Raw genomic sequence first — 23,296 nt, forward strand, 5'->3', positions numbered from 1 at the left:
CTACTGTCTACACCGTGCCCCACTGCACCAAGCAAAGCCAGGACCCACCCTGCTTTATGGCAACTCCTATCTTTTCTTTCCCACCCTTCCCAGGTCCACAAGTCCAACCCCTGAGTCACTGGGTGTCCTCAGCCTAGTTCCAATCTCTTGGCCAACGCTCCCCTCTTGTCTCCCCAAGAGCTCAAATACTAGCACTGCCTCAAGACCCTGGCTCCCTTCCTACCACCAACTGCCTGAGGCCTGCAGGCCTACAACAGTGTGCACAGAGCAAACAGCAGATGAGCGGTGAGTTCAGTACAAAGAACGGTGAATTAAAGTATATATATACTGAAGAGAAAAGATTATTATGGCAATGGTGGTGCCTTTAATTTTAACACTCGGGAGGCAGAGACAGGCGCATATCCGAGTTCAAGGCTAGCCTGGTCTAAAGAGAGAGTTCCAGGACAGGCAGTGCTACAGAAAAAAAACCCTATCTCAAACTGGAAAAACAAAAAACAGAAACAAAAAGAAGAAAAAAGAAAAGATTATGTTGAAGTCAAAGCCTTGATGGAAAGAGAGCAGGAAAAAAAAAACATTAAAATATTTAAATAGGATTCCATACTAAACTACATAAAAGTTCATGAATAATGATCATTTGTTAAAATATAAATACACAGCACTGGGCAGCCTGACAGCTGGGACAATGAGAAAGCACACTTCCAGAGAAAATACAATGCAGAGATCCCCTGCCCAGATAAGGCCCAGAGCACTGTACATACAGACAGACACACACACACACAGACACACACACACAGACACACACACACACACACACACAAACACTCCCTGTGATGCTAGCGCTCCCTCTGGAGTTAGAGGCAGGAGAAAGAAGAGTTCAAGGTCAGCTTCAGTGAACCGCCAATTTGAGACCAGCCTGAACTACATGAGACACTGTCTCAAAGAAGAGACACCTAGGGCTCAGTGGTTCAGAGCAGGTACTGTTCTTGCACAGGACCCAAGTTTGCTTCCCCGCACCCAGAACAGGTGGCTCACAATTGCCTATAACTTTAGCACCAAGTGATCCAGTGCCTTCTGGCCTCCAAGGGTACTGCACTCACATTCACATGCATAATTAAAAAAATAAAACCAAATGCTAGGTGTGATGGCGCATGCCTTTAATCCCAGCACTCTGGAGGCAGAGCCAGGCAAATCTCTGTAAGACTGAGGCCAGCCTGGTCAACAGTGTGAGTTCCAGCCAGAGCTGCACAGTAAGACCCTGTCTCAAAGGGGGAGTGGGGGCAGGAGAGCTCAGAGGTTTAGAGCACCTATTGCTGCTCTTGCAGAGGACACAGGTTTGATTCCCAGTTAGAGTACCTCATAACCATCTGTAAATCCAGTCTCAGGGATCCAACCCCTTCTGCCCTCTACCAGCACCAGACGTACAGCTTGTTCACAAACATACATTCAGGCAAAACACCCACACACATAATTTTAAAAACAAACAAACGAACGAAAGGTGCCAGAATCTGCCTAGTAGGTTCCACAGCAGCTGTCAAGGTTGAAGAGCAGGGCTCTCCTACCACACAGGTCAAGCTGTCTTACAAAGCAGTAGGCATCCTCCCTCAAAACACTCTACAAATGGATGGCCAGGAGCTTTACAACAGGATTTCACTGCACTGTGCTACCAAAACAACAGATTGATCCTGGTGCCTGAATGGGTCTATAGTAAGTCTAGTTTCAAAGGAAAATGAGGGGTTTTTGGTTTGTTTTGTTTTTTAAGATAGGTCTCACTATGTAGCTCTGGCTAGCCTGGAACTCACAATGTAGACCAAGCTGGCCGTAAACTCACAGATCTGCCTCCATAATGCTAGATTAAAGGCATGTGCTATTGTGTCCAGCAGAAATGATAAAACTCTTAAAGATGAACTTCCCAAAATGTGAGCCCACTACCACTTAATGGGTTTTAGATGATCGAGGTGACACACCGAATGACATCAAATTCTACAGTAGAAACCATCCATCCCCCTTGCAATTTTTCCACCAAATTTCAGACTGCTCTGAAGAAAGTCTTGTGCAAAGATCCTCCAGAATATCCCGCTCTTGAGTCCCAGGTGCCCTGAAACTTGATAATTAGCAGCCAAAATGTGCTTGAACTCTGATGCTCCTCCTTCTACTTTCCCAGTGCCCAGACTACAGGCACACACCCCCACGCCCAGCTTATGTGATACAGGGGAGCCAACAAGGGGCTAAATTCCTGCTAGGCAAACAGTCTACCGACCGAGCTACAATCTCCTTGCCCTTTATAAACTGTCTGACCGACTCAAGATCCCTTCCCACTGGAGTTCCTGGCAAGCTGAAAGCATATGACACCGGCAGCCTCCACTCGAACTCCCTCTTCTGTCCCAGCTCCTAGCCCAGGCCTCCAAGCACCTTCACTCAGAGCACTGGAGAACCGGGTGTTCTGCTGGCAGGAGCCAACTGACCTTCAGGGCTTTGAAGATGACCCCCGGGTGCCGGGGAGACCTGGTGGTATTGTTCTCTAGCAGCTGCTCCAAAGCACGACGAAGCCCAGAGAAGTCTGTTGGGGGATTGTATGTCCTTGTTCCCTTGTAATGAATGGAGCTAAAGGCTTCGGGGAAGCGGCCCAACTTCCTGAACCGGTCCTGGATGAGCTTCTCCGGCGCCTCTGAGGGGTGATCTGTGCAAGCAGAAACAAGCATGTGGGCAATGAGTGCCGTTTTTGAAAACAAAAGTTACCTACATTTCACTGTAAAATTAAGAAAAATTTCACTCCGAATATGTAAAGCACATGTTTAGGATTTGCTTGGTCCTGACTGGAATGGAGGGGAGAGGGCATGGACATCTCATAAGCTGCCTTACACAGTGTGGTATGATGGTCACTTGTCTGTACGTATAACTCAGAAGAATCTTAAAGGGTTCACGGGGAGAAAAATGTAGACATGTACGCATAAAAGGAGAGAGGTGCTGCCCGTGTCTTCCTACTCCCACGCATTCACCCCCTCTGTTCGTCTGTGCATCGTTACATTTACCACCGTTACCGCAGTCACAGAAGAAGCACCTACTTCTTTTTATGAGCGATGTAGTTTTCCAGCGTGTGGGGATATACTTAGCCAGCTGTCACTAGTGAGCATTCACAATTATATACTTTGAGGACTCTGCTCTTACACAATGCAGCTGCGAAGCTGTAGCTAGCTAGAGATGCAGGGGACTGGCCTGCACACAGGCTTAGTACCTGTCCGGCAGCCATGGGATGGGCAGTGTCAGTGCACCTTTTAAAGGGTTTGTTTAGACAGATACTTCCCTTAACATTTCAATAAAGTCACTCAAACATTAAAGATACATTAGTTCAAATTTAAAGGGACAGCCATTAAATAACTCTGGACTTACCCCTACACCCAGCTCATGCTGAGATCTGAAGAAGCAGTGGGAAGTGTTAGTCCCTGCCTTCTTCCAAAGCAGCCTGGGAAGCAGACCAGGCCGCTTCCCTTCCCAACACCTCTCACATGCCTTTCCTTGAGCACGCAATTATTGCTCCCAAGTGAATTCCTTCTGCTCACCTGTGTAACAACATCCAGGCAGGGCACTCCTAAAATGAATATCCTAACTCAGAAATTATTCCAACACTGTCCTAGCTTGATTTCTGTTGCTGGCCAAAAGCAACTGTGGGGGGGGGGGGAAGAATTTACTTTCTTACAGAGCCTAGGCCCACCTGCATAGGGATAGTACTGCCCTCAGTGGGCTAGGCTCTCATATATCAATTAGCAATCAAGAAAACAGGTTCGGACTGGAGAGGTGGACCAGTGGTTGCTCTTTCAAAGGATATAGGTTCTATTCCCAGCACTCACATGGCAGCTCACAAGGTTTGTAACTTGATTCCTAGGGAGTCTGACACCCTCTTCTAGCCTCCTCAGGAATCAAGGCATGCATGTGGTGAATAGGTGCAGGCATGCCTGCATAGGTGCAAGCATATATGCAAGCAGAACACCACACACATAATAAACCTTTAAAAAAGAAAATACAGGCCAGGTGGCGTCCCACACCTTTAATCCTAGCACTCAGGAGGCAGAGACAGGCGGATCTCTATGAATTCCAGACCAACCTGGTCTATGAAGAAAGTTCCAGAACAGCCAGAACTGTTAGGACAAAGAAACCCTGTCTTGACAAACAAAACAAAAATAAACAACATAGAAAAGAAAATATGAGCTAGAGAGATGGCTCATGGCCCTCTTCCAGAAGACCCAGGTTCAAACCCCAGTACTCATGGTTAGCCAACAAACCTATGTAACTCCAGTTCCAGGAGAATATAACACTCCTCTAGTCCCACCCCCAGGCACCGCATGCATGGTCCACAGACATACGCAGGTAAAACATCCATACACTTAAAAATAAATCCAAAGGAAATGCCCACAGACCAATCTGATCAAGTCAGTCCCCCAACTGCTACTCCCTCAGACAACATGGGGCTCTGTCGAGTGGACTTCTGAAACTATCCAGAGTTCAGACTTTCAGACTCAGGGTGCTCCTTTCACAAGGCTTTGCAAACATTCCAAAACTCTGATCTTCTGGTCCCAGGCATTTTGAATAAGGAATACTCAACCTGTCTTTCACTTTCCAACTAAACTCCTACCTAGCACTCTTCTACCCAGAAAAGCAGCAAGATCAAACAGCAATCTGAAACAAACAGCTCTGAGACATGAAAAATGCAATGACCAATTTGTCCACTTTTTGACCCACCTCCTACCCTGCTGTCCTTGCTCTGTCTCAAGGCTCCAAGAAGCCCTGCTGCTTCACAAAAGGCTCTGAATTTCAGGACCCCAATTCTGCTAAGACCCTCTTGGCCACAGATTGCACGCAGTTCTCTGTGCTGTCTTTTGGGGCTGCCACACATAACACAGTACACAGCACAACACAAAAGAGATGGCTTCTGGGGACTGGTTATTTCAAAAGCCAGAGCTGACAATTAAGCCATTTCTTTAGTCTCTCCCTTCACTCTGGAAGGTCATGACTCTAACACAAACAACTGGTCCCAATCCATCAAAACACCCCCCTCAAGGTCCAGTCTGACCACTGCCCTCTTACGGCCACTATCCTGGCTCAGTCCCCATATCCTTCTACCTATCTACTACCATGAGACTCCCCAGCTCCTCTACTTGTTCCTGGGGACAAGGGTGGTGCTCTGAAACACAGACCTGACATTAGGTCTCTGCCAAGATCATTCAGAGAACCGACCCAAGGCCAGCCATGGTCTGATCCTCAAGTACTGCCAACTCCCTCTAACGCAAACAAGCTATGCTTCAGATGGGCACAATTGTTCATTTATCACTGACACACATCTGTGCACCAAACAGTCATCTGAGCTCTTGAATACACACACACATACACACAGCAGTAAATGAGGTAGGCGGTGTTTCTGCCTTCTCATGGGAAACACCAAAAACAAATAAGTGCATGCAGGGGGACTCCAGATGAGGGGAATGCAGGTGAGAGGGCGTGGGACAGCACTGGGATGCGGGAAGGACCACATCATAGGAAGAGTCGGGAAAGGCTCGGCCCAGATGAGAGCTGAGCTTGAGAGCCGGTCAGCTAGGTGAGGCAAAGTCATCTAGACAGAGAGCATATGCCAAGGTGAGGACACAGAAATAATAGCACAGCAAGTGGGGAGTGTGTGTGTGTGTGTGTGTGTGTGTGTGTGTGTGTGTGCGCGCGCGCGAGTATTCACATATGCACATATGTACATGGGCAAACACACACACACAGAGTGAGAAGAGGATCAGTCAACTAGTGGCCAGACATATTGACAGAGGTTAGATAGAACACCACATTTGGGAGTTTAGGTTTCACCTATTTTTATTTTTGGTTTCTGAAAACAGGGTCTCACTGTTTCAGGCTAGCCCCAGATTTGAGCTCCTCCTGCCTCAGTTTCCTGAGTGACAGGATTACAGGAGTATATGCATATATCCAGCTACTAGATTTTTTTCTGGGCTTGGTTTACATTTTGATGTAATGAAGGAAGCAGGAATATCACAAGCTGGGATATCTAAATTATAAATGAAGCTTGAGAGCCCTCTTGGAAGGCAGACAGAGAACACATCCAAGGGCTGATGCTGGAGTTTAGGAATCTACTGCAGAACTAGCTGCAGCCCCCTGCATACAGCTGTTCCAGAAAACTCACGGGGATGTGCCCCTCCAAGACTCAACTTAGAGGAATCGCTTTCTCTTTCCAAGGCCCCACTAAGATGCACGGTACCTCCTCTCCATTCCCACAGCTCCAGTACCCACATGTGCAACCAAACCAAGAACCACACTGTCTCTCCAATTAGACTGAGGGTAGGGGTTTTGAGTGCTACACCTCACTGTCTAGAACATGGCATGGGTACTTTCTTGGCTGAATAAACAGATGAGAACAGTATAATTGTTTTAGAAGCCAGATTACTATCCCTACTACATCTAATAACTATTACTACACCTGATCATATTGCTTCATATTTCTCAAAGAATACAAACAATAAAATAAATAACTTGCAGGCACACTCACCACACACACCTCCTTACATTCCATCCTCTCTCCTGTAGTCATATGGGAACTGTCACGGTCTTAAGGCCAACCCCTCCACTCGAGTCACTCCAGCTGCTTCTGCCTTTTCTTTTCGTCCTTATTTTGAGTAGGGTCTCACTGTGTAGACCAGAACGGCTTCAAACTTACAGCAAGCAATTCTGCTGAGTCTGCCTCCCAAGTGCTGGGATTACACGTGTGTACCATCACACTGTCCTTTTCTTTTGCAGTGTTCAGGGTTCAACCCGAGCCTCCAGCATGGAGGTGTCTGGTCTCTTCCTCATGACTCATCTCATCAGGACACCAGTATCATAAATACTTAAATATTTAAAGAGAGAAATTCTTAGAAATTCCACATGAGCCACCAGCTACCACTTTATAGTCCTATTTCCCTCCGTGGAACTTTTTTGGAATGAATTCATCCAACATACTCACGTCCTTAATAGTAATAGTGATAGTGACAATGCATATATATATATATATATATATATATATATCTTCTTTTCTGGCTTTTTGAGACAGTTTCATGTTGTCTATGCTAGCCTCTGACAGAATGTAGCTAAGGGTGGCTTTAAAGCTACTAATCTCCCTACCTCTAGCTCTTAGATACTGGGCCTGTAGGCATGCACCACCTTACCTGCCTTTCTTTTGTTTCAATGTGACAAGTTCTCACTATGTAATCCAACCTCCTGCCTCAGGGTTCCAGATATTGGAATTACAGGCATCCATTATCACTCTATCAGCATTCCAGGGAAACAGATCTGACCTCAATCTCCCAGGACCCTTAGTCCACTGCCATGTCTTTTTGGGGGGAGGGGTGCAATTCGAGACAGGGTTTCTCTGTGAAACAGTTCTGGCTGTGTTGGAACTCACTCAGTAGACCAGGCTGGCCTCAAACTCACAAAGATCTGCCTGCCTCTGCCCCCCAAGTGTTGGGATTAAAGGCGTGCACCACCACTGCTCAGGCACTAGCATGACTTGATCCCGGCCACAGCTGATTACTCCAGCCTTCCTGGGACATTTTCTTAGTCTTGCCTGGGCACAAGTTTTTCTGGGCATTCCACCATCACTATATTGCATCCCAGAGGCCACCTCATTGTGTGACACAGCACTGTCTACTCACCAGAACCCAGAAGTTGAGTATGTACAGTCTCATGGAAAATAATAACTGCAGGGCCCAGGGTGGATAAGGGGACATCCAGGCCACAGCGTGCAGTGGTAGCCTTGAGTTCCTTGGTAAAGTGCTTCAGGTAAGCTTCCGAGGCATCCCCAAGGAATTTGAAGAGGTCATTATGCAGCCGGTCTGCATGAGTTCGATAGATGACCAGGTCTGAGATGGCCAGGACCTTTAGCAGCAGCCGTGTTCTCTGGCTTAGATTCACGGTGGCCCCCAAGAGCCCTTCTGTGTCTATCACTGCTACTTTATGGACTGGGTCATAGGCTGCCCACACTCCCACTGTGCAGGACTCCTGAGCAGGAGAGGTTTTGAAGACTTCTCGGCCATAGAAGAAAGTATGGTTGAGGGTATGGGACTTTCCATCACCAGTATTTCCAAAAATAGAAACCACCTTGAGATGTTGATCAGGCTTACAGTCCAACTTCCTAATGAAGTCCTCTTCATTCGTTACCTTCAAAAACAACACAAAAAGGAAAAGACAATAAAATATGGAAACTGAAAAACCGACAGAAATGCTTCCCAGGGTCAAGACCCTTTCTGACCCGTCTAAGTGGAAGGAAAAGGATGTTCTAAGACAATAGCTCCACCCTTAGCAAGCGGCTCACAGAGGACCCTCTGAAGCTTCAGTCAGTGGAAGAACTCGGTAGTCATCAAAGAGCTAAAGCCGGGGGCTGATGAGATGGCTTGATAGTTAAAAAATTAAAAAGTATTTGCTGCTCGTACAGAAGGTCCAAACTTGGTTCTCAGCATCCACACTGAGAAGCTCATAGCTACCTGTAATTCTAGCTCCGAGGTATCACATGCCCTCTTCTGGGTCCATGGGCCTACAAACACACACACACACACACACACACACACACACACAGAAAGAGAGACAATCACACAACTGAAAAATAAAAATTTAATGAAGAGCTAAAATCATAAAGTTCTTAAAAGAAAACATGGTGATTGTTGGTTAAGCAGTAGTGTCTAAAAAGGAAGGTAAATGAATAGTTTAAGCGAAGACCATGTGCTGTAGAGAGCCACCAACACAGTGAAAAGATGGAGTGGAGGGATGGCTCAGTGGTTAAGAGCACTGGCTGTTGTTCTTCTAGGGGACCGGGCTTCATTTCCCAGAACTCTTATCTTGGCTCACAATCATCTGTAACTCCAACCTCAGGGGTTCCAATACCCTCGTCTAGTCACCACAGACATAAAGTATGCCTGTGATTTAAATACATATATGCAGGCCAAGCAGTCATACACACAAAATAAATATAAATTAATGCATTCTTTTTTGAAATAAGCCAAGAATTTGAATAGGTATTTCTCCAAGGAAGATCTGCAAATGGCCAAAAGTGCATGAAAATCTGCATAATACCATTCACTACGGGAGAAACACAAATTGAAACCATAATGACAGCATTCTCCCCATCCAACAGAATGGCTATGTTCAAAAGGCATTAACAAGTGTTGGCAAAAACAGAAATTACAACCTTGCAGAACACAGAACAGCATGGTCACTCTAGAAATAGTGCAGCAGGCACTAATATGTATGTATGTATGTATGTATGTATGTATGTATGTATATATTTTTTAAAAAAACAAGTATGGTGGCACATGCTTGCAATCCTATTAAGGGAGGCTAAGACTCAAGAAATCAGAGGACAGCCTGTGCTACATCAAAAAAATAATAGGAATGCTTATTTTTCAATGTGTGTGTGTGTGTGTGTGTGAGAGAGAGAGAGAGAGAGAGAGAGAGAGAGTGAGAATGTACAAAAGGAAGGAAGGAAGGAGGGATGGAAAAAAGAGAGAGGGAAGAAGGAGATAAGAAGCAGGGAAAAGTTGAGGCTAGATAGATGGCTCGGAGGTTTAGAGCACTTGCTGCTTTTACAGGACCCAGGTTCAGTTCCCAGCACCCACACAGAAGTCTACAACAACCTGTGACTCTAGTTTCAGGGGCTCCAATGCCCTCTTCTGGCACCCATGGGCACCAAACATGCACAGGGTGCACAGGCATACATACAGACAAAACACCATACATAAAATAACTTTAAATGTGTTGGGCAGTGGTGGTGCACACCTTTTATCCCAGCATTCAAGAGGCAGAGGAGTTCGAGGCCAGCTTGGTCTACAAAGCAAGTTCCAGGACAGGCTCCAAAGCCACAAAGAGAAACCCTGTCTCAAAAAACCAAAAATAATAATAGTAGTAATAATTTTCAAATGTAATAAAGAAAAGATTATATGCAAGATTCCCATTACTTGTGGCTGGAGAGATGGCTCAGAGGTTACAAGCACTGGCTGCTCTTCTAGAAGCCCTGAGTTCAAGTCCCAGCAACAACAGGATAACTCACAGCCATCTATAATAAGATCTGATGCTCTCTTCTGTCATGCAGAGGACACATGAGGCCACTGTATATGTAATAAACAAATCTGTTTTAAAAATTCCCATAACTCAGAAATACTAATTCTAGGTTTGTATCCAACAGAATGAAAACATTCATCCACACAAACCCTCTCTTGTATGTAATATAAATAGCAGGATTAGCCATCCCAACCAAAAAGGTTTAGAGGCAAGCACCTTCCCCTGATGAGTCTTCCCTCAGGCTCCTGTTTGCAATCATGACGGTGCAGGTTCCCCCTCTCTAGCCTTCCTAAGTCTTTGCTCACTCAACTTCAGAGGGGATGAAAATGCTACACTGAGACTATATAGTCCCTTGGCTGCCAAAGAGTATTGCTGCATGGAAAAATGGCCACTGACCTAAAGCTCGGGTGGGCATTAGATCTATACCGTTTCTGGACTGAGCTGTTTTGACTGGTTGGAAAAAGCCTGAAAATAGCTTTGGAGGGGAATTACACATGTGAAGGATTTTGCTGGAAAGATGTATCGTAAATCATTCCAATTACTTTTCCAGTTGGGCAATTGACTCTGAGGCGTATTCTCCTCTGACTCATGCTAGTCTTCCACCTAAGTTCACTTAACAACAACCTTTACTGAATCAGAAAAGTGCATGAAATAAACATGATCACATTTGTTCTAAATTAGAGAACTTACAATATTTTATAGTACAAACTATTTTTATTTGTAACCCAAATGGAGTGAACAAATGACAGTTTCACACACCCATCATTCCCCAAACTGTAACTACAGATGCTAAAATAAAAATATTATCCCCATAAAAATAATAAAAAGGAAGCCGGGCATTGGTGGTGCACAACTTTAGGCCCAGCACTTAGGAGGCAGAGGCAGGCAGATCTCTGTGAGTTCAAGGCCAGCCTGGTCTACAGAGCAAGTTCCAGGACAGCCTCCAAAGCTACAGAGAAACCCTGTCTCAAAAACCAAAAATAATAATAATAATAAAAGCAGCAGAGTTGTGCATACCTACAATCTTGTCACTTGAGAGGCTGAGACAGGAGGATCAGATACAAGCACATGCAACAAAAGCCCAACATACCTGAGTTTAACCCCAGGAACAAATGGTAAAAGGAAAGAACTCCCAAAAATTACCCTGGGACTGGTCGCAAGGTCACTGTGACACATGTATGCCCACATACATTCATTCCACATACACAATAATAGTAATATAAAATCTTCATTGTTACCAATAACGGTTAGACAAAAATATTTTTAAAAAATATGACATAAAAGTAAATAACTATCTGGGAGGAGGCGGCTCCCACCTTTAATCCCAATACTTGGGAGGCAGAGGCAGGTAGATTTCTGTGACTTAGAACTCAGACAGCAAGAGCTATGCAGAGGAATCCTTTCTTGAAAAACCAAAACAAACAAACAAACAACTATCAGCATTTGCTTGACACGCTGCGAAGGAAAAAAACTAAGTACCAACACATGCTAAACATGATTACAGGCAAATGAGATTAAATGGAAAGAACCAGATAGAAATGCCACATATGATGTGACCCATTTATATCAGATGTTCAGAACAAGCCAATTCATAAGGCAGGCAGAAAGTAGATTAGTGGCTGCCAGCAGAGGAGGCCACAGGGAGAGCCTGTTAATGGGAACAAGGTCTCTGCTTGGGGTTCTGGAATCACATGGTGTCCTGAGCTCCACTGCTTTATGAATTCTCAGTTCATTTACTTACTTATTCTGTTTGTGGTGCTGGGGATCAGAACAAGCATGGGCTTTCAATGAACTGCACACTTTATAAGATCACTCTGGACTGAGGGTCAAATTTAGTAGTTTAAGAGTTGTCTAGCATGTCCAAGGCCCCAAATCTGGTCCTAACACTGAAAAAGCAACTTTGTTGGTGGGTTTGTGGTATGTGAATTCCATTTTGATGAAATTGTGATGTTTTTACAGAGCTTACTCTTCCAATTTCATGCACTGATAACCCCATGACAATGTAAAGAATACCAGTGGGAGGGGCTGGCTCACGTGCTACCACCCAGTAACCCTGGAGTCCCCCAACCCCTTCACATTCCCCACACATGCTCTCAAGAGCCAGAACACACACACACACACACACACACACACACACACACCACACCCTCTCAATATGTTGGGTTTTTTTTTTTTTTTTTTTTTTTTTCAAGATCCAGAACAGAGCTTCAGAAAGCCCCTGTACTCAGACTCCAGAACCCCACATCAATACCACACAGGGGTTTTGCTTTTGGTTTTTTGAGACAGGGTTTTTCTGTGTAGCCCTGGCTGTCCTGGAACTCTGTTGTAGACCAGGCTAGTCTTTAACTCAGAGATCCTCCAGCCTCTACCTCCCAAGTGCTAGGATTAGAGGTGTGGGCCACCACCATCTGGTAGGAATAACTTTATAACCAATCTCTTTGAGCCATCAGAGAAAAAAAACAAAACATCTGTTTGATTCAAGTGTCTGAAGCTTGACAGAGAATGGGAATACAGACAGACCACTGAGTGTGAAGATGATGAGCTTTTATCTCCTTTAATCATCAAGACATCGAAGCACTCATTATTAATGATGTGACCATTGTTGAGATTATTAAGTGCTTTAATGCTGATGACAATACCAATAATTCACTAAATGATCCTACAGTGACAGGGCTCAGCAATGAACAGGGCATAGGACCAAGTCTATCTTATCTTTGCATGCATAGCACTTAAGACACACGATTGACACCTTGCTAGAATTTTTAATCACCCACCCACCCCAACCCCCAGGACCTTCCACAGCAGCATTTGATAGCTTTTGGAGACAGGCTCTGTGAACTAGCTGATAGCTCTGAGAAATAAGAGATCCCGAAGCTGTCGTGGGAGTTCAAATCTGTAATCCCCGCAATGAGACAGAGGCAGAAGGATCAGAAATTCAAGACAAACTTGGACTACACAGCAAAACTCTGTCTCAAAATTTTAAGTTAAAAAATTGTAAGTGGCCAAGTATAGTGGCACACGCCTTTAATCCAGCACTCTAGAGGCAGAAGAAGGAGAATCTCTGAATTTGAGGCCAGCCTGGTCTACAGAGAAAGGTCCAGGGCTGCCAGGGCTACAACACAGTGAGATCCTGTCTCGAAAAACAAACCAACAAAAAATTCAAAGTAACACAGAACAGACCATTTTGGACCTGTGTCACTCAGCCAGTCTGGTTCCAAGTTGCTAAGGTGGCCAGCAAGACACAAACAAAAGCCCCACAAATTTCTATTAATAAGGAGTCAGCTAAGGTCAGGGTAGCCAGCTGGAAGAAGCATCACTTTCTCAAACACTCCTGAGGCAGAAAGACCAGGCCTTCGGGGTCCTCTCAAAACCTATGATGTGATGAAACTGTCAATGCAGAAGCAGCAGAGTGTGGTAAGAGCAGACATGTAGGAGCCTTTAGGTACAGAACCCAGTGTTTCTACATTAATAGTAAGTGCTTGTCAAATGATGTATGCAGTGTGCTGACACACTCCTATAATCTCCACACTCAGGAGGCCAAGGAAAGAGGCTCTTGAGTTTAAGGCCAACACAAGCTATAGAACAAGACCCATCCCAGAGGGGGAAAAAAAGGCAAAGTTAGTACACACACAGGTGCAAGCACACACAGGCATGCATACACACACACACTCGAGCACACTCATGTCTCAGTGTGTCTGTATATGCAGATGATGAAGCTAACATTTGGAATATTATTTGGTATTTAGTACCCTGGGATATATTAAACATGCATGCTCTTTTGTTGGGCATAGCTTCTGGATCCAGTGAGCAGACTCAGAGAAAAGAACTCAAAAGCCTTGGCAGGTTTTTCTTCTGGTTTTCTATGGACAATCAGCATATACCAGTGACTTTTTTCAGATGCAAAGAGAGGACATAGGCATTTTGAGCTCCACTAACTAGAAACTGCAGGGGCTAACTCACTAACTGAACAGACGAGGAAACACTTGGCAGAGCAGGCCCCACTCTCCTATCCTTCAGATTACTTTGCTCCCTGGTAACACTACTAAACACATCCCCACCTGTGGACACCTTTCCCTGAGTAAGAAAAGACCCAGCTGCCTTTACTTTGGCAGCAGCAAGACTGGTTTTTAAACTGGGAAAGCAAAGGTCAAGGAAGATAAAAGGTCAGGTGTGATGGCACAGGACACGAGAGGCTGTGGCTGGAGGATCAGGCTGCAGAGGAGTCCTGGGTCAGCCTGGGCTACCTGATAAAACCACATCTCAAAAAAAAAAAAAAAAAAAAAAAAAAGGGGGGGGTCCCCTTTGACAGCAGAAGAAGACTCTGGAAGAGACAAGGCTCCTGCTTATCCACCCCATTTTTGCTCCATTTGAGGTGAGGGAACTCCCTGTCCTTGTCACCCCACTCAATTCTGACTGTCTGAAATAACCCTTGGGCCCTGACACAAGAGCAAAAGCAGGAACGACATCAAAGCCACCCCTCTCCAAAATCACCTTTGCTCCCCCAGAGCCTGGACTCTGAGACCTTAGGCAAGTCAGCAGCTCCCAGATTCTACCACAGGCTTAGCCACACTGCAGGGCCTTGAAAGACCTACTTCACTAAGAAGCCTCAGGGACATTAGATAACAACGAACTGTCCAAGCCTGTGGGGACACAGAGGACTGCCTAAGATAAAGTACTGCTTAAGATACAGTAGCAAAGAGCATAGTCCAGTGTGCAGCCCACAGTGAGGAAGAACAGGGGCCATTATTACTTAGAACCAGCCCACTGGGAAAACACCCAAGAGTGTTGCAATGGGTTCCCACCTGCCTATTACCCAGAAGCCACTAACTCAGCAGCATGGCCAGATCTAAACCAACAACTCTACCCAAAAAAAAAAAAAAAACAGATGTCTCCACTGCACACTTCAAATAACCCCTTTCTTCTCCCTAACCAAAACAATGCTTAACACATGTCCTGAGGCACATGTCCTGAATCCCAGCACTCAGTTGGCCCTCTGTGAGTTCTAGGATAGCCAAGGATACACACAGTGAGTCCCTGTCTTGTGGGGGGGGGAGGGGGGAGAGGGAGAGACTAGGAACCAGGCAAGATGGCCCAGTAGGTTAAGCACTTGCTACCAAACCTGGTGAGGCTCTTGTCTCACAAAAACAAAACAAAAGAGAAATCAAGCCAGGCAGTGGTGGCACACCTTTAATCCCATGACTCTGGAGGCAGAGACAGGTGGAACTCTGAGTTCAAGGCCAGCCTGGTCTACAGAGTGAGTTCCAGGACAGGCTCCAATGCTTCAGAGAAACCCAGTCTCGAAAAATAAAAACCATCTAAAATAGAATTGAATTATTAATACTTGTGTGTTCCTGACTCTAGTAAAGTCACCATCTCATAAATTGGGAGGAACACAAGGCAGCTGGAGAGACGGTCAGCAGCTAAGAGCGTATACTTCTCTTCCAGAGGAGTCCCGAACCCCAGCACCTGCATCAGGAATAACCCAGCCCCACGAGACTCAATGCCCCTAACCTACACTCACACACAATTAAAAAGCAGTCTTTCAGAGAGAAACTCAAAAACATCTCTGCCTTACCCATGTCTCTTCCCACTTTCTCCTTTACTACAAAGTTTAATTTGTGTAACATTCCAAGTCCAGTTTGGAAAATGAATTAACAATTCTAAATGATCCCCACCATTCCCACTTGAAAATCAGGGTACTTCATGGGCAGAAAGTGCCCAGCAAGGAGAGCAGTTCGACAACCCAGTCATGCTCTAGAAGATGAGGCCTGGCAGGCCTCGCCTCCCTAAGATCCCATCTATATCAACCATGATCAGATGTCCCTCTCAAACTACTCTGTTCCCAGTGCCAGAGGCCCCAAAAGACACAATGGGCTATCAGAAGCTCCGCTACTCGTGCCACAATAAAAAACATGTGATAAATTCCACCCCATCCAACAAATGATTATTTTATAATCTTCCACTGAGATTCTTAAGTTATTCTAAACACTGAGTTTCTATAAATGATCTGTATTTGTTTGTTTCTAGTTCATTTTGCTTTCCTTTTCTGGCTGAGTTCAGAGGAAGAGCCAAAGAAACCAAGCAAGATTCTCTAGCTGTAACTGAGATCACTACCCTACAATACAAGTAGAGCTTGCCCATCGTCAACAGGCATATACTGAGTTCACCTTGTATCCAGCACTAACCTCTTTATGACAAACCACACAAAAACAGACAATTTTTTTTGTTTTCTTCTAGAGGAAGTTAAGAGATGGAAAGTGAGGGAATTTCCCCTTTAAGAACCCAAAGCCATTTCCATCACATTCAAGGTAACAAGGCAGGAGAGATAACTCAGCAGTTAAGACTTGTTGCTCTCCCAAAGGACCTTAGTTCAGGTCCCAAAACCCACATCAGGCTGCTCACAACCTCCTGTAACTCTGCTCCAAGGAGGACATCCTCTCCTGGCATCAATGGGCACCTACACACATATGGCATTCACTCACAAAAACACATATCCATAAATAAAATAACATAAACCTTGTAAACATTTATCAGAAGCTCAGTGGTAGGGCATGTGTGTGGCCCTGGAGGTTCCAACTCTCCCAAGATAAAAGAACATCAGGCATGTTCATGGTCTAATTTGTATCTTGACTGAATAAAAAGGTGCAATTTGCATCCTTTCCGATAGGACTTTACATGACCGCCGAAATGGCTCAGTGGTTAAGAGCGCTGGCTGTTCTTCCAGAGGACCCGGCATCCTCAAGGTAGTTCATGAGTACAACTCCAGTTCTAGGGCATCCAACACCCTCATACAACCACACATGCAGGCAAAACACCAATGAACATGAAATAGAAGTAAATGACTCAAATAGGACTTTATTAAAACTATGTTAAACAGATCAGTATTCTAGTCCCAACAAAGGTTCCATTCTAGTAACAAATCCCTGTTATCAGGAGGCAGAAGCAGGCAGATCTCTTGTGAGTTTGAGGCCAGCCTAATCTATAAAGTGAGTTCCAGGACAGCCAAGGATATTATGCAGAGAAACCCTGTCTCGGGGAGAAAAAAAAAAAATCCTTATAACCAGAACATTGTGGAAACTCTTCTACATCACAGGAAGTTCTAAAGAAGTGCACACTCTAGGTTCACATGTGAGATGGCAGAGAGAAGTAGCCATTTCCCTATCAAATGTTTACTTAAGGTGACTAGAGTCACAGTTTGGCCTCACAAACACTGAGTACATTTGATAAGGACAAAGATCACTTTCTTCTACTCCATTGTCCCCAAAGTGTCCTGTGACTTGAGGTCAGGAATTCCCCTCCTGTGTCTTATAACTCCAACAGTGCCTGGCCCTTGCCTCACAGACACTGCCCACAGCTCCTCCATTGTCTGAGCAGTGAGAACATATCTACAGAGAAATGATCCTTACACAAATTCTTCAAACATAGTTCTTTTTAGCTCCATGACGAGTTTCTTTGACACACCCAACTAACCCGGTTCAGCTCTCCTTTTATATCTGAATAGAGAGCCTTCCAATCCTGAGGACAGGAAACACCAACTCAAAAATATCTTTCCAAAACCCTTCCGAAGAGACATGCAGCCCCCTTTCACACAGCAGTCACTGTCCTGTGGGTCCTGCATGTCCAGTTTGGACAGCATACAGTCAAACAGCCCAGACAAGAGCAGTTTCTTGCCCAAATGGCTAGTCTTGCCATGTCGAAGGCAAACTCCATAGTGAGTTTCTTCCATGCCTATCTTCCTCTCTCAAGCAATTGGTATTGCTAGGAACAGTTGTGTCTGTCATGAAAAAGCCTAAACCTCTATTCTGTAGGTCTTTGAAAGGTTTGAAGAATAGCTATCCATTTGAAATATATCAATGTATACCTAGAAAAATCTAACATAAGTCTTGACTATTATAAAGTGACCACAATCTGTATTTTAATTATTCATTACATTTTTTTAAAAAGCTGTATAAACACAATACCTAAACAAAAGGAGAAATACACCTATAACAAATTGACCTTAAATTTGTATCAATAAATCAAAACCCATACTAACACAAAGTATTCATTTCTTTATCATATACATAGCAAACTCCTATTTAGCTACAACAAAACCAGCATAAGCTCTGGTGACACTTGGACCTTAGAAATAAGGTACCAGACTAGAAGACAAAGAAACAGGACACACACACACACACACACACACACCACACCAGAGGTGACCTCCTGCTCACACCCCTCACTCCCACCCACCCTTCTGCTAACAGGTCCACATTCTTCCCAGCTCTCAGCTTCACTACAGTGTACTTACTCCTTGCTGGCAGGGGTCTGGTCTGTGCTATTCCATACCGCACACCTAGCTAGCACTACAGTGTGTATTGCTTAAATGAATGGATGACGGTAGCACAGGACATCTAGATGGAGAAAGAAGAGAGTACTGTCACCATGGAGGGGTTGGTCAAGCTGAGCCTCCGGTCACCCACTTTGCAACAATCTTGACAAGTTCATGTAACTTCTTTTGGCCACAATTGTCTCACTGTGAAGTGAATGAAGCAGGGCCTTTTACTCCATTATTTTTAATGCTGTGATGGTTATCTTGACTGTCGACTAGAATCATCAAGGAGAAACACCTTCTGGATGCATCCGTGAAGGTGTTGTCTAGAGAAGCTAAACTGAAGATATAAGAGCCACCTGAGTGTGGGTGACACTATCCCATGGGCTGGAGTTCTGGACTGAATAAAAGAGGAAAATTGAAAAAAAAAAAAAGGAAAAGGATTCAAATGTAAACAAACTTTAAAAGGCTAGCTGAGCCCCAGCATCCATGCCTGCTCCCTGCTGACAGATGCTGTGTGACCACTGCCTCCCATTCCTCCTGACAGGTTTTCAACTATGACCGACTAAATCACTGAATGCTGAGGTCTAAATAAGCCCTGCCTGCCTGAATTTGCCTGGTCGGGTATTTCACCACAACAAATGCAGCTATGTTCATGGAGCTTACGTTCTAATACAAAGAATGACAATATATGATACAAGCTGAGTCCCAGGGCCACACCTAGAATTCAAAGAGGCTGATGCAGGAGGATCATGAGTTGAAGACCCTATCTCCAAATAAATGATGCATATGTACATATTTAACATAATCATCAATAAATAAATTACATTGTACCTATATAACTCAGAAACAAAATTAATTACCTTGCAAGACATACAGAAATATGACGACTCCCCAAAGCCTAATAAGCTGGGTATAACAGCTGGGGGCCTAGTTACTCAGGAAAGTAAAGCAGGAAAACCATAAATTCAAGGCCAGTCTAGACAACTTAGTGGCCAGGGATATCAATGTGATAAGTGGTAGGAGCATTTGCCATCATATCTGACCATCAGTCAAGAGGTTCCATTTGACCGATTTGTGGGTCAGAGTGGCACTGGTTGAAATTTTAGGGTAGAGAGTATACTAGTTATATATAAGAACCTGATCACTGGCTTGATATCTTTGGAGGATGATTTGATTTTTCTAGTAGCTATTGGAATCCCTGCCCCCATCCCCAACTTTTCTTAATACTGGATCATTCCTGATTGATTCAAGACACTGGGTGCTTGAAAAGAACTAACCAAGTTTGGTCCTTTCAGATACTCCAAGTTCAAGTTAAGTCACAACACAGACCTGAGCAACTTAGCAGTCAAAGAATAATCTAGAATTCTTCTATTTTTTTAGTTCAAGCCCTGTTGGCTGGTGACTATGTCATCCACATGGCTAAACTATTCCATATCCTTTTATAATCTTTTCTTTCCAAGTTCAGACATCAGTACACTGCCCTTGAAATGCAAGTTTTTAGTGAGTTGTACATCTTAGTCGTTGGGACAATCTCTGTGTAAACCTTTTCTATCCTGTAGTACTGGGGATCAAACCCAGAACTTTTATGCATGGCAGGCAAATGCTCCGTCACTGAGCTACGTCCCTACCTCACTCCAAAATGTTTTTAAAATGGGAACTTTCAGTGTTGAACAAGCCTGGGAGGAGTGATAGAGGCCCACATTGCATAGAATGCCCAGTTCTCCCTTGCCCTGAGTAGAGGTTATTTGAGGATTCCATAGGTCTTTCTGCACAGCCTTTCTGGTCCTAGTGACCATGGGTTTAATTTAGTTAGTAAGTCACTGTTGTGTGACCTACCCTTTTGAGTTTTTCTGTAACTTTGGAGCCTGTCCTGGAACTCACTCTGTAGACCAGGCTGGCCTCGAACTAACAGAGATACCCTGCCTCTGCCTCTCAAGTGCTGGGATTAAAGGCATTCGACACTACCACCTGGCTGGTGGCACACCTCTTGATCCTAGCACTCCAGAGGAGAGGCAGGTGGCAGGTGGATCTCTGTGAGTTCAAGGCCAGCCTGGTCTACAAGTCAAGTTCCAGGCCAACCAGAGCTGTACAGTGAGATCTTGTCTTAAAAAAAAAAAAAAAAAAAGTGGGACAAGAGGCTGTGAGATGGCTCAGCGTGGCTACGCCATATGCTTCCAAGCCTGATGACCTAAATTCAGTCCCTGGACCTCCTGGGAAGGAGAAAGGAGAGAATGGACCTCTGCTTGTTACCCTCTGACCGCCACACTCAGGCAGTGGCACACCTGCCCACCACACAGTCATGCACACAGACCACACAAAATTGGGAGTTGGGAATATAGCTAGCTCACTTGTTTGATGGAGCCCTGGGCGTGGTCTCCAGAACTACACAAACCAGTGGAGATGCATACCTGCTCATCCCAATTCTGAGGTAGACGCACGAGGATCGGTCAAGGTCATTCTCAGCTGAGTTCAGGACCAGCCCAGACTACACAAGATCCTACCTGAGGGAGGAGGGGGGAGGGAAGAGGAGGAAAATAAACAAAACTCCAGGGAAGCATCACCCATTCCTGCCTCAGAAAGCGCCTCTGCCAGCAACGCGCTACACCCTCGCTTCCCTTCCCTTCATCATGCTCTCTGCACTAGCTCCCTCTAATTTCTCATTACCAATCAGTTGTGCTCAAAACTTGAGCACTCAAGCTACAAAGGAGCTCCTAGGAACTCCAAGCAAATCAGGCCAGGTACCGGGCACAGTCCGGCCAGCCACCAGAGCCCCAGGAAAGCCCCAGCCAGCAACACATCCCAGAGAAAAGGCACAGAGTCAAGTTAAACCTGGCTCAGAAAGAAAAGCACTTGCCCAATGCAAAAAGATCACTTCAAAAGCAACAGACAAGCGGGGCGGCGGGGAGAACACACAAACTGGGCTGGCAGAACAGCTATGGTGGTTCCTAAAAAAGCTGACCCACTGATTTAGATAGTTTCTATGGGTCAAATCGTAAACAGCCTTGTACTAACAAAATACTCTCCTAGGTGAAAAGCCAGGAGTCAGTCAGAGCAGAATGAGCCCCAAAGTGCGAACACTCACAGGCCCCTGAACAGACACACAATAGGGGCTCTTTCATCTTCCTGTTTGTCTGAGTCATCCCCAACGCTGTGTTTCCCAGTAATCCCATTTAAGGCAGTCCAGTCCACCGCCATCACTAAACAAAGGGGCTTTTACTTTATATGAGTAAAAGGGGAAGGGGGGGCTGCCATTCAAGCAAGTATTGCTTATTATTTTGACATTACCAGGGAGTTTTTGTGTTTTATTTTTTTGTCACAGCACCTACAAAACTAATGGCAAAATGTACCTATGTTCTGAGCAGACTTTGCCCCTGGGTGACTACCCACATCGCCATAGTCAGTTCCTACTCTGTCTGGCCATTAGTAAGAAGAATGGATAAGTTCAACAAGGCAGAAAGGCAGAAAGTCAAGGCTCTCCCGCCTTATGACCTACTAACCAAAACTGATATCTTGGGGATTTAAACGAGCCTACCTAAGGAGAGGGCCCAGAAGGAGCAGAGCCAAGAAGCTACCTAGACCTGAAGCTAGAGGTGTCTTACACAGTGAGGTAGGCCCACGGCACATGACAGGAAAACAGAAATGTGGCAGACACGCCCAGCCAATCAGGGTAAAGACATCCCATCCAGTAAGAAAACACCCTCTGCTGGTTTCCCTCTTTGAGCCCTACTAAAATAAGGTCTCTTTTGGCCAATTAAAAAAAAAAAAAAAAAAAAAAAGACAAGTCCCAGTATTTTGCGCAGCACTATTCTAGGACTGTAAACACTGGAAGCGGCCAAGCAGTGTGTTGGGTCTTCTTAAAGGACCCGTCTCAGTGAGGTATCCAATGACCAGGCCAAGGGAAGGGCAGAAGACTCAGCTTGGGTTCCCATTAGCCTAGGGATGATTCTAACTCAAGCAGGGCTTGGCACACCCACAGGCTGTTTGTTAGCCTCTCTTCATTTCCTGAGCCCACACAGCGTCCTCAGAAGACAAGGGCTAGGCCCTCCTGAGTTGAGCAGTCTGTCAGCATGAAGGTGGGACAGAGTTCCGGGCAGCATGCTTCCTTGTGCTCCTGGAGTAAGAACTTCATAGACAACAAAGAGGTGAATTGTGGAAGGGTGAGGACCAAACCTGTCTGCAGCCTTTACACAAAGGGGGGCCAGAGCATTAGCCGCTCTTCCAGAGGACCCAGGTGTGGATGCCAGCACCCACACGGCAGCTCACCACTGTCTCTAACTCCAGTAGAGGGCCCTGTGGCACCAGACATGCACGAGACACCACAAACATACATGCAGGCAGAGGGCACTCATACACGTAAGAGAAAAACACACAAGCCTTAGAAAATGAAGTCACTGGCCTCAGTTGGAGGAAAAAAGAGTGAAGACTGGCTTTTTGTTTCTCATCGTGAACATGCTGACAAAACAATATGTCTGACTCCCTGAAGATCCCCAAACCAGGAAACATCCTCTTCCTCCCCTATGGCTAGAAATCGTATTCTCCTAACCTTTGAGACATTTGCTAAGGGCGATGCCCTGGCTCCTTCATATCAATTAAATAATGTGTCTCTATATACTGTGTTCCTCAGCCACCCCCCCTGAGGCCTAGAAAACCAGTGAGTATGACCTAGAAGTCTACCCATCTCACTAGAAAGGCCACAGACACTTGAAAACGAAGAAGGGCTTCCTCGGAGAACTACTGAGAAACCAGAAGCAAGAGAAAGGCAGAAAGGTGTCTGGTTAAAAACTGTGCCTGGAGGCAGCTTCACCCTCTGGAACCCAGTTCTGTAGTGGGCGTTCATCTGGTACATCCATTCCTCAATCACTGCACCGTGGACATTTTGCATCAGATGGTCCTTTAAGGTCCCCCTCT

General features: G+C 45.2%; 1 protein-coding gene and 1 long non-coding RNA gene across 2 annotated transcripts in view; one reads left to right on the forward strand and one right to left on the reverse strand.

Annotated features, from left to right (window-relative positions):
• Zfyve1 (zinc finger FYVE-type containing 1) overlaps nucleotides 1-23,296 on the reverse strand; it is a 48,078-nt gene that overhangs the window by 18,460 nt on the left and 6,322 nt on the right. Inside the window, exons 2-3 of the mRNA XM_051196282.1 lie at nucleotides 7,677-8,181; nucleotides 2,463-2,677 (exon numbers count right to left, since the gene is read on the reverse strand). Coding sequence (XP_051052239.1) covers nucleotides 2,463-2,677; nucleotides 7,677-8,181 — 720 coding nt within the window. The remainder of the gene's footprint in view (nucleotides 1-2,462; nucleotides 2,678-7,676; nucleotides 8,182-23,296) is intronic.
• Nucleotides 1-23,296, forward strand: part of LOC127230948 (uncharacterized) — a 33,159-nt gene that overhangs the window by 4,128 nt on the left and 5,735 nt on the right. The gene's annotated exons all lie outside the window — the stretch shown is intronic.

The sequence above is a fragment of the Phodopus roborovskii genome, unplaced genomic scaffold (assembly GCF_943737965.1).
Source record: "Phodopus roborovskii unplaced genomic scaffold, PHOROB, whole genome shotgun sequence".
NCBI lineage: Eukaryota > Metazoa > Chordata > Mammalia > Rodentia > Cricetidae > Phodopus > Phodopus roborovskii.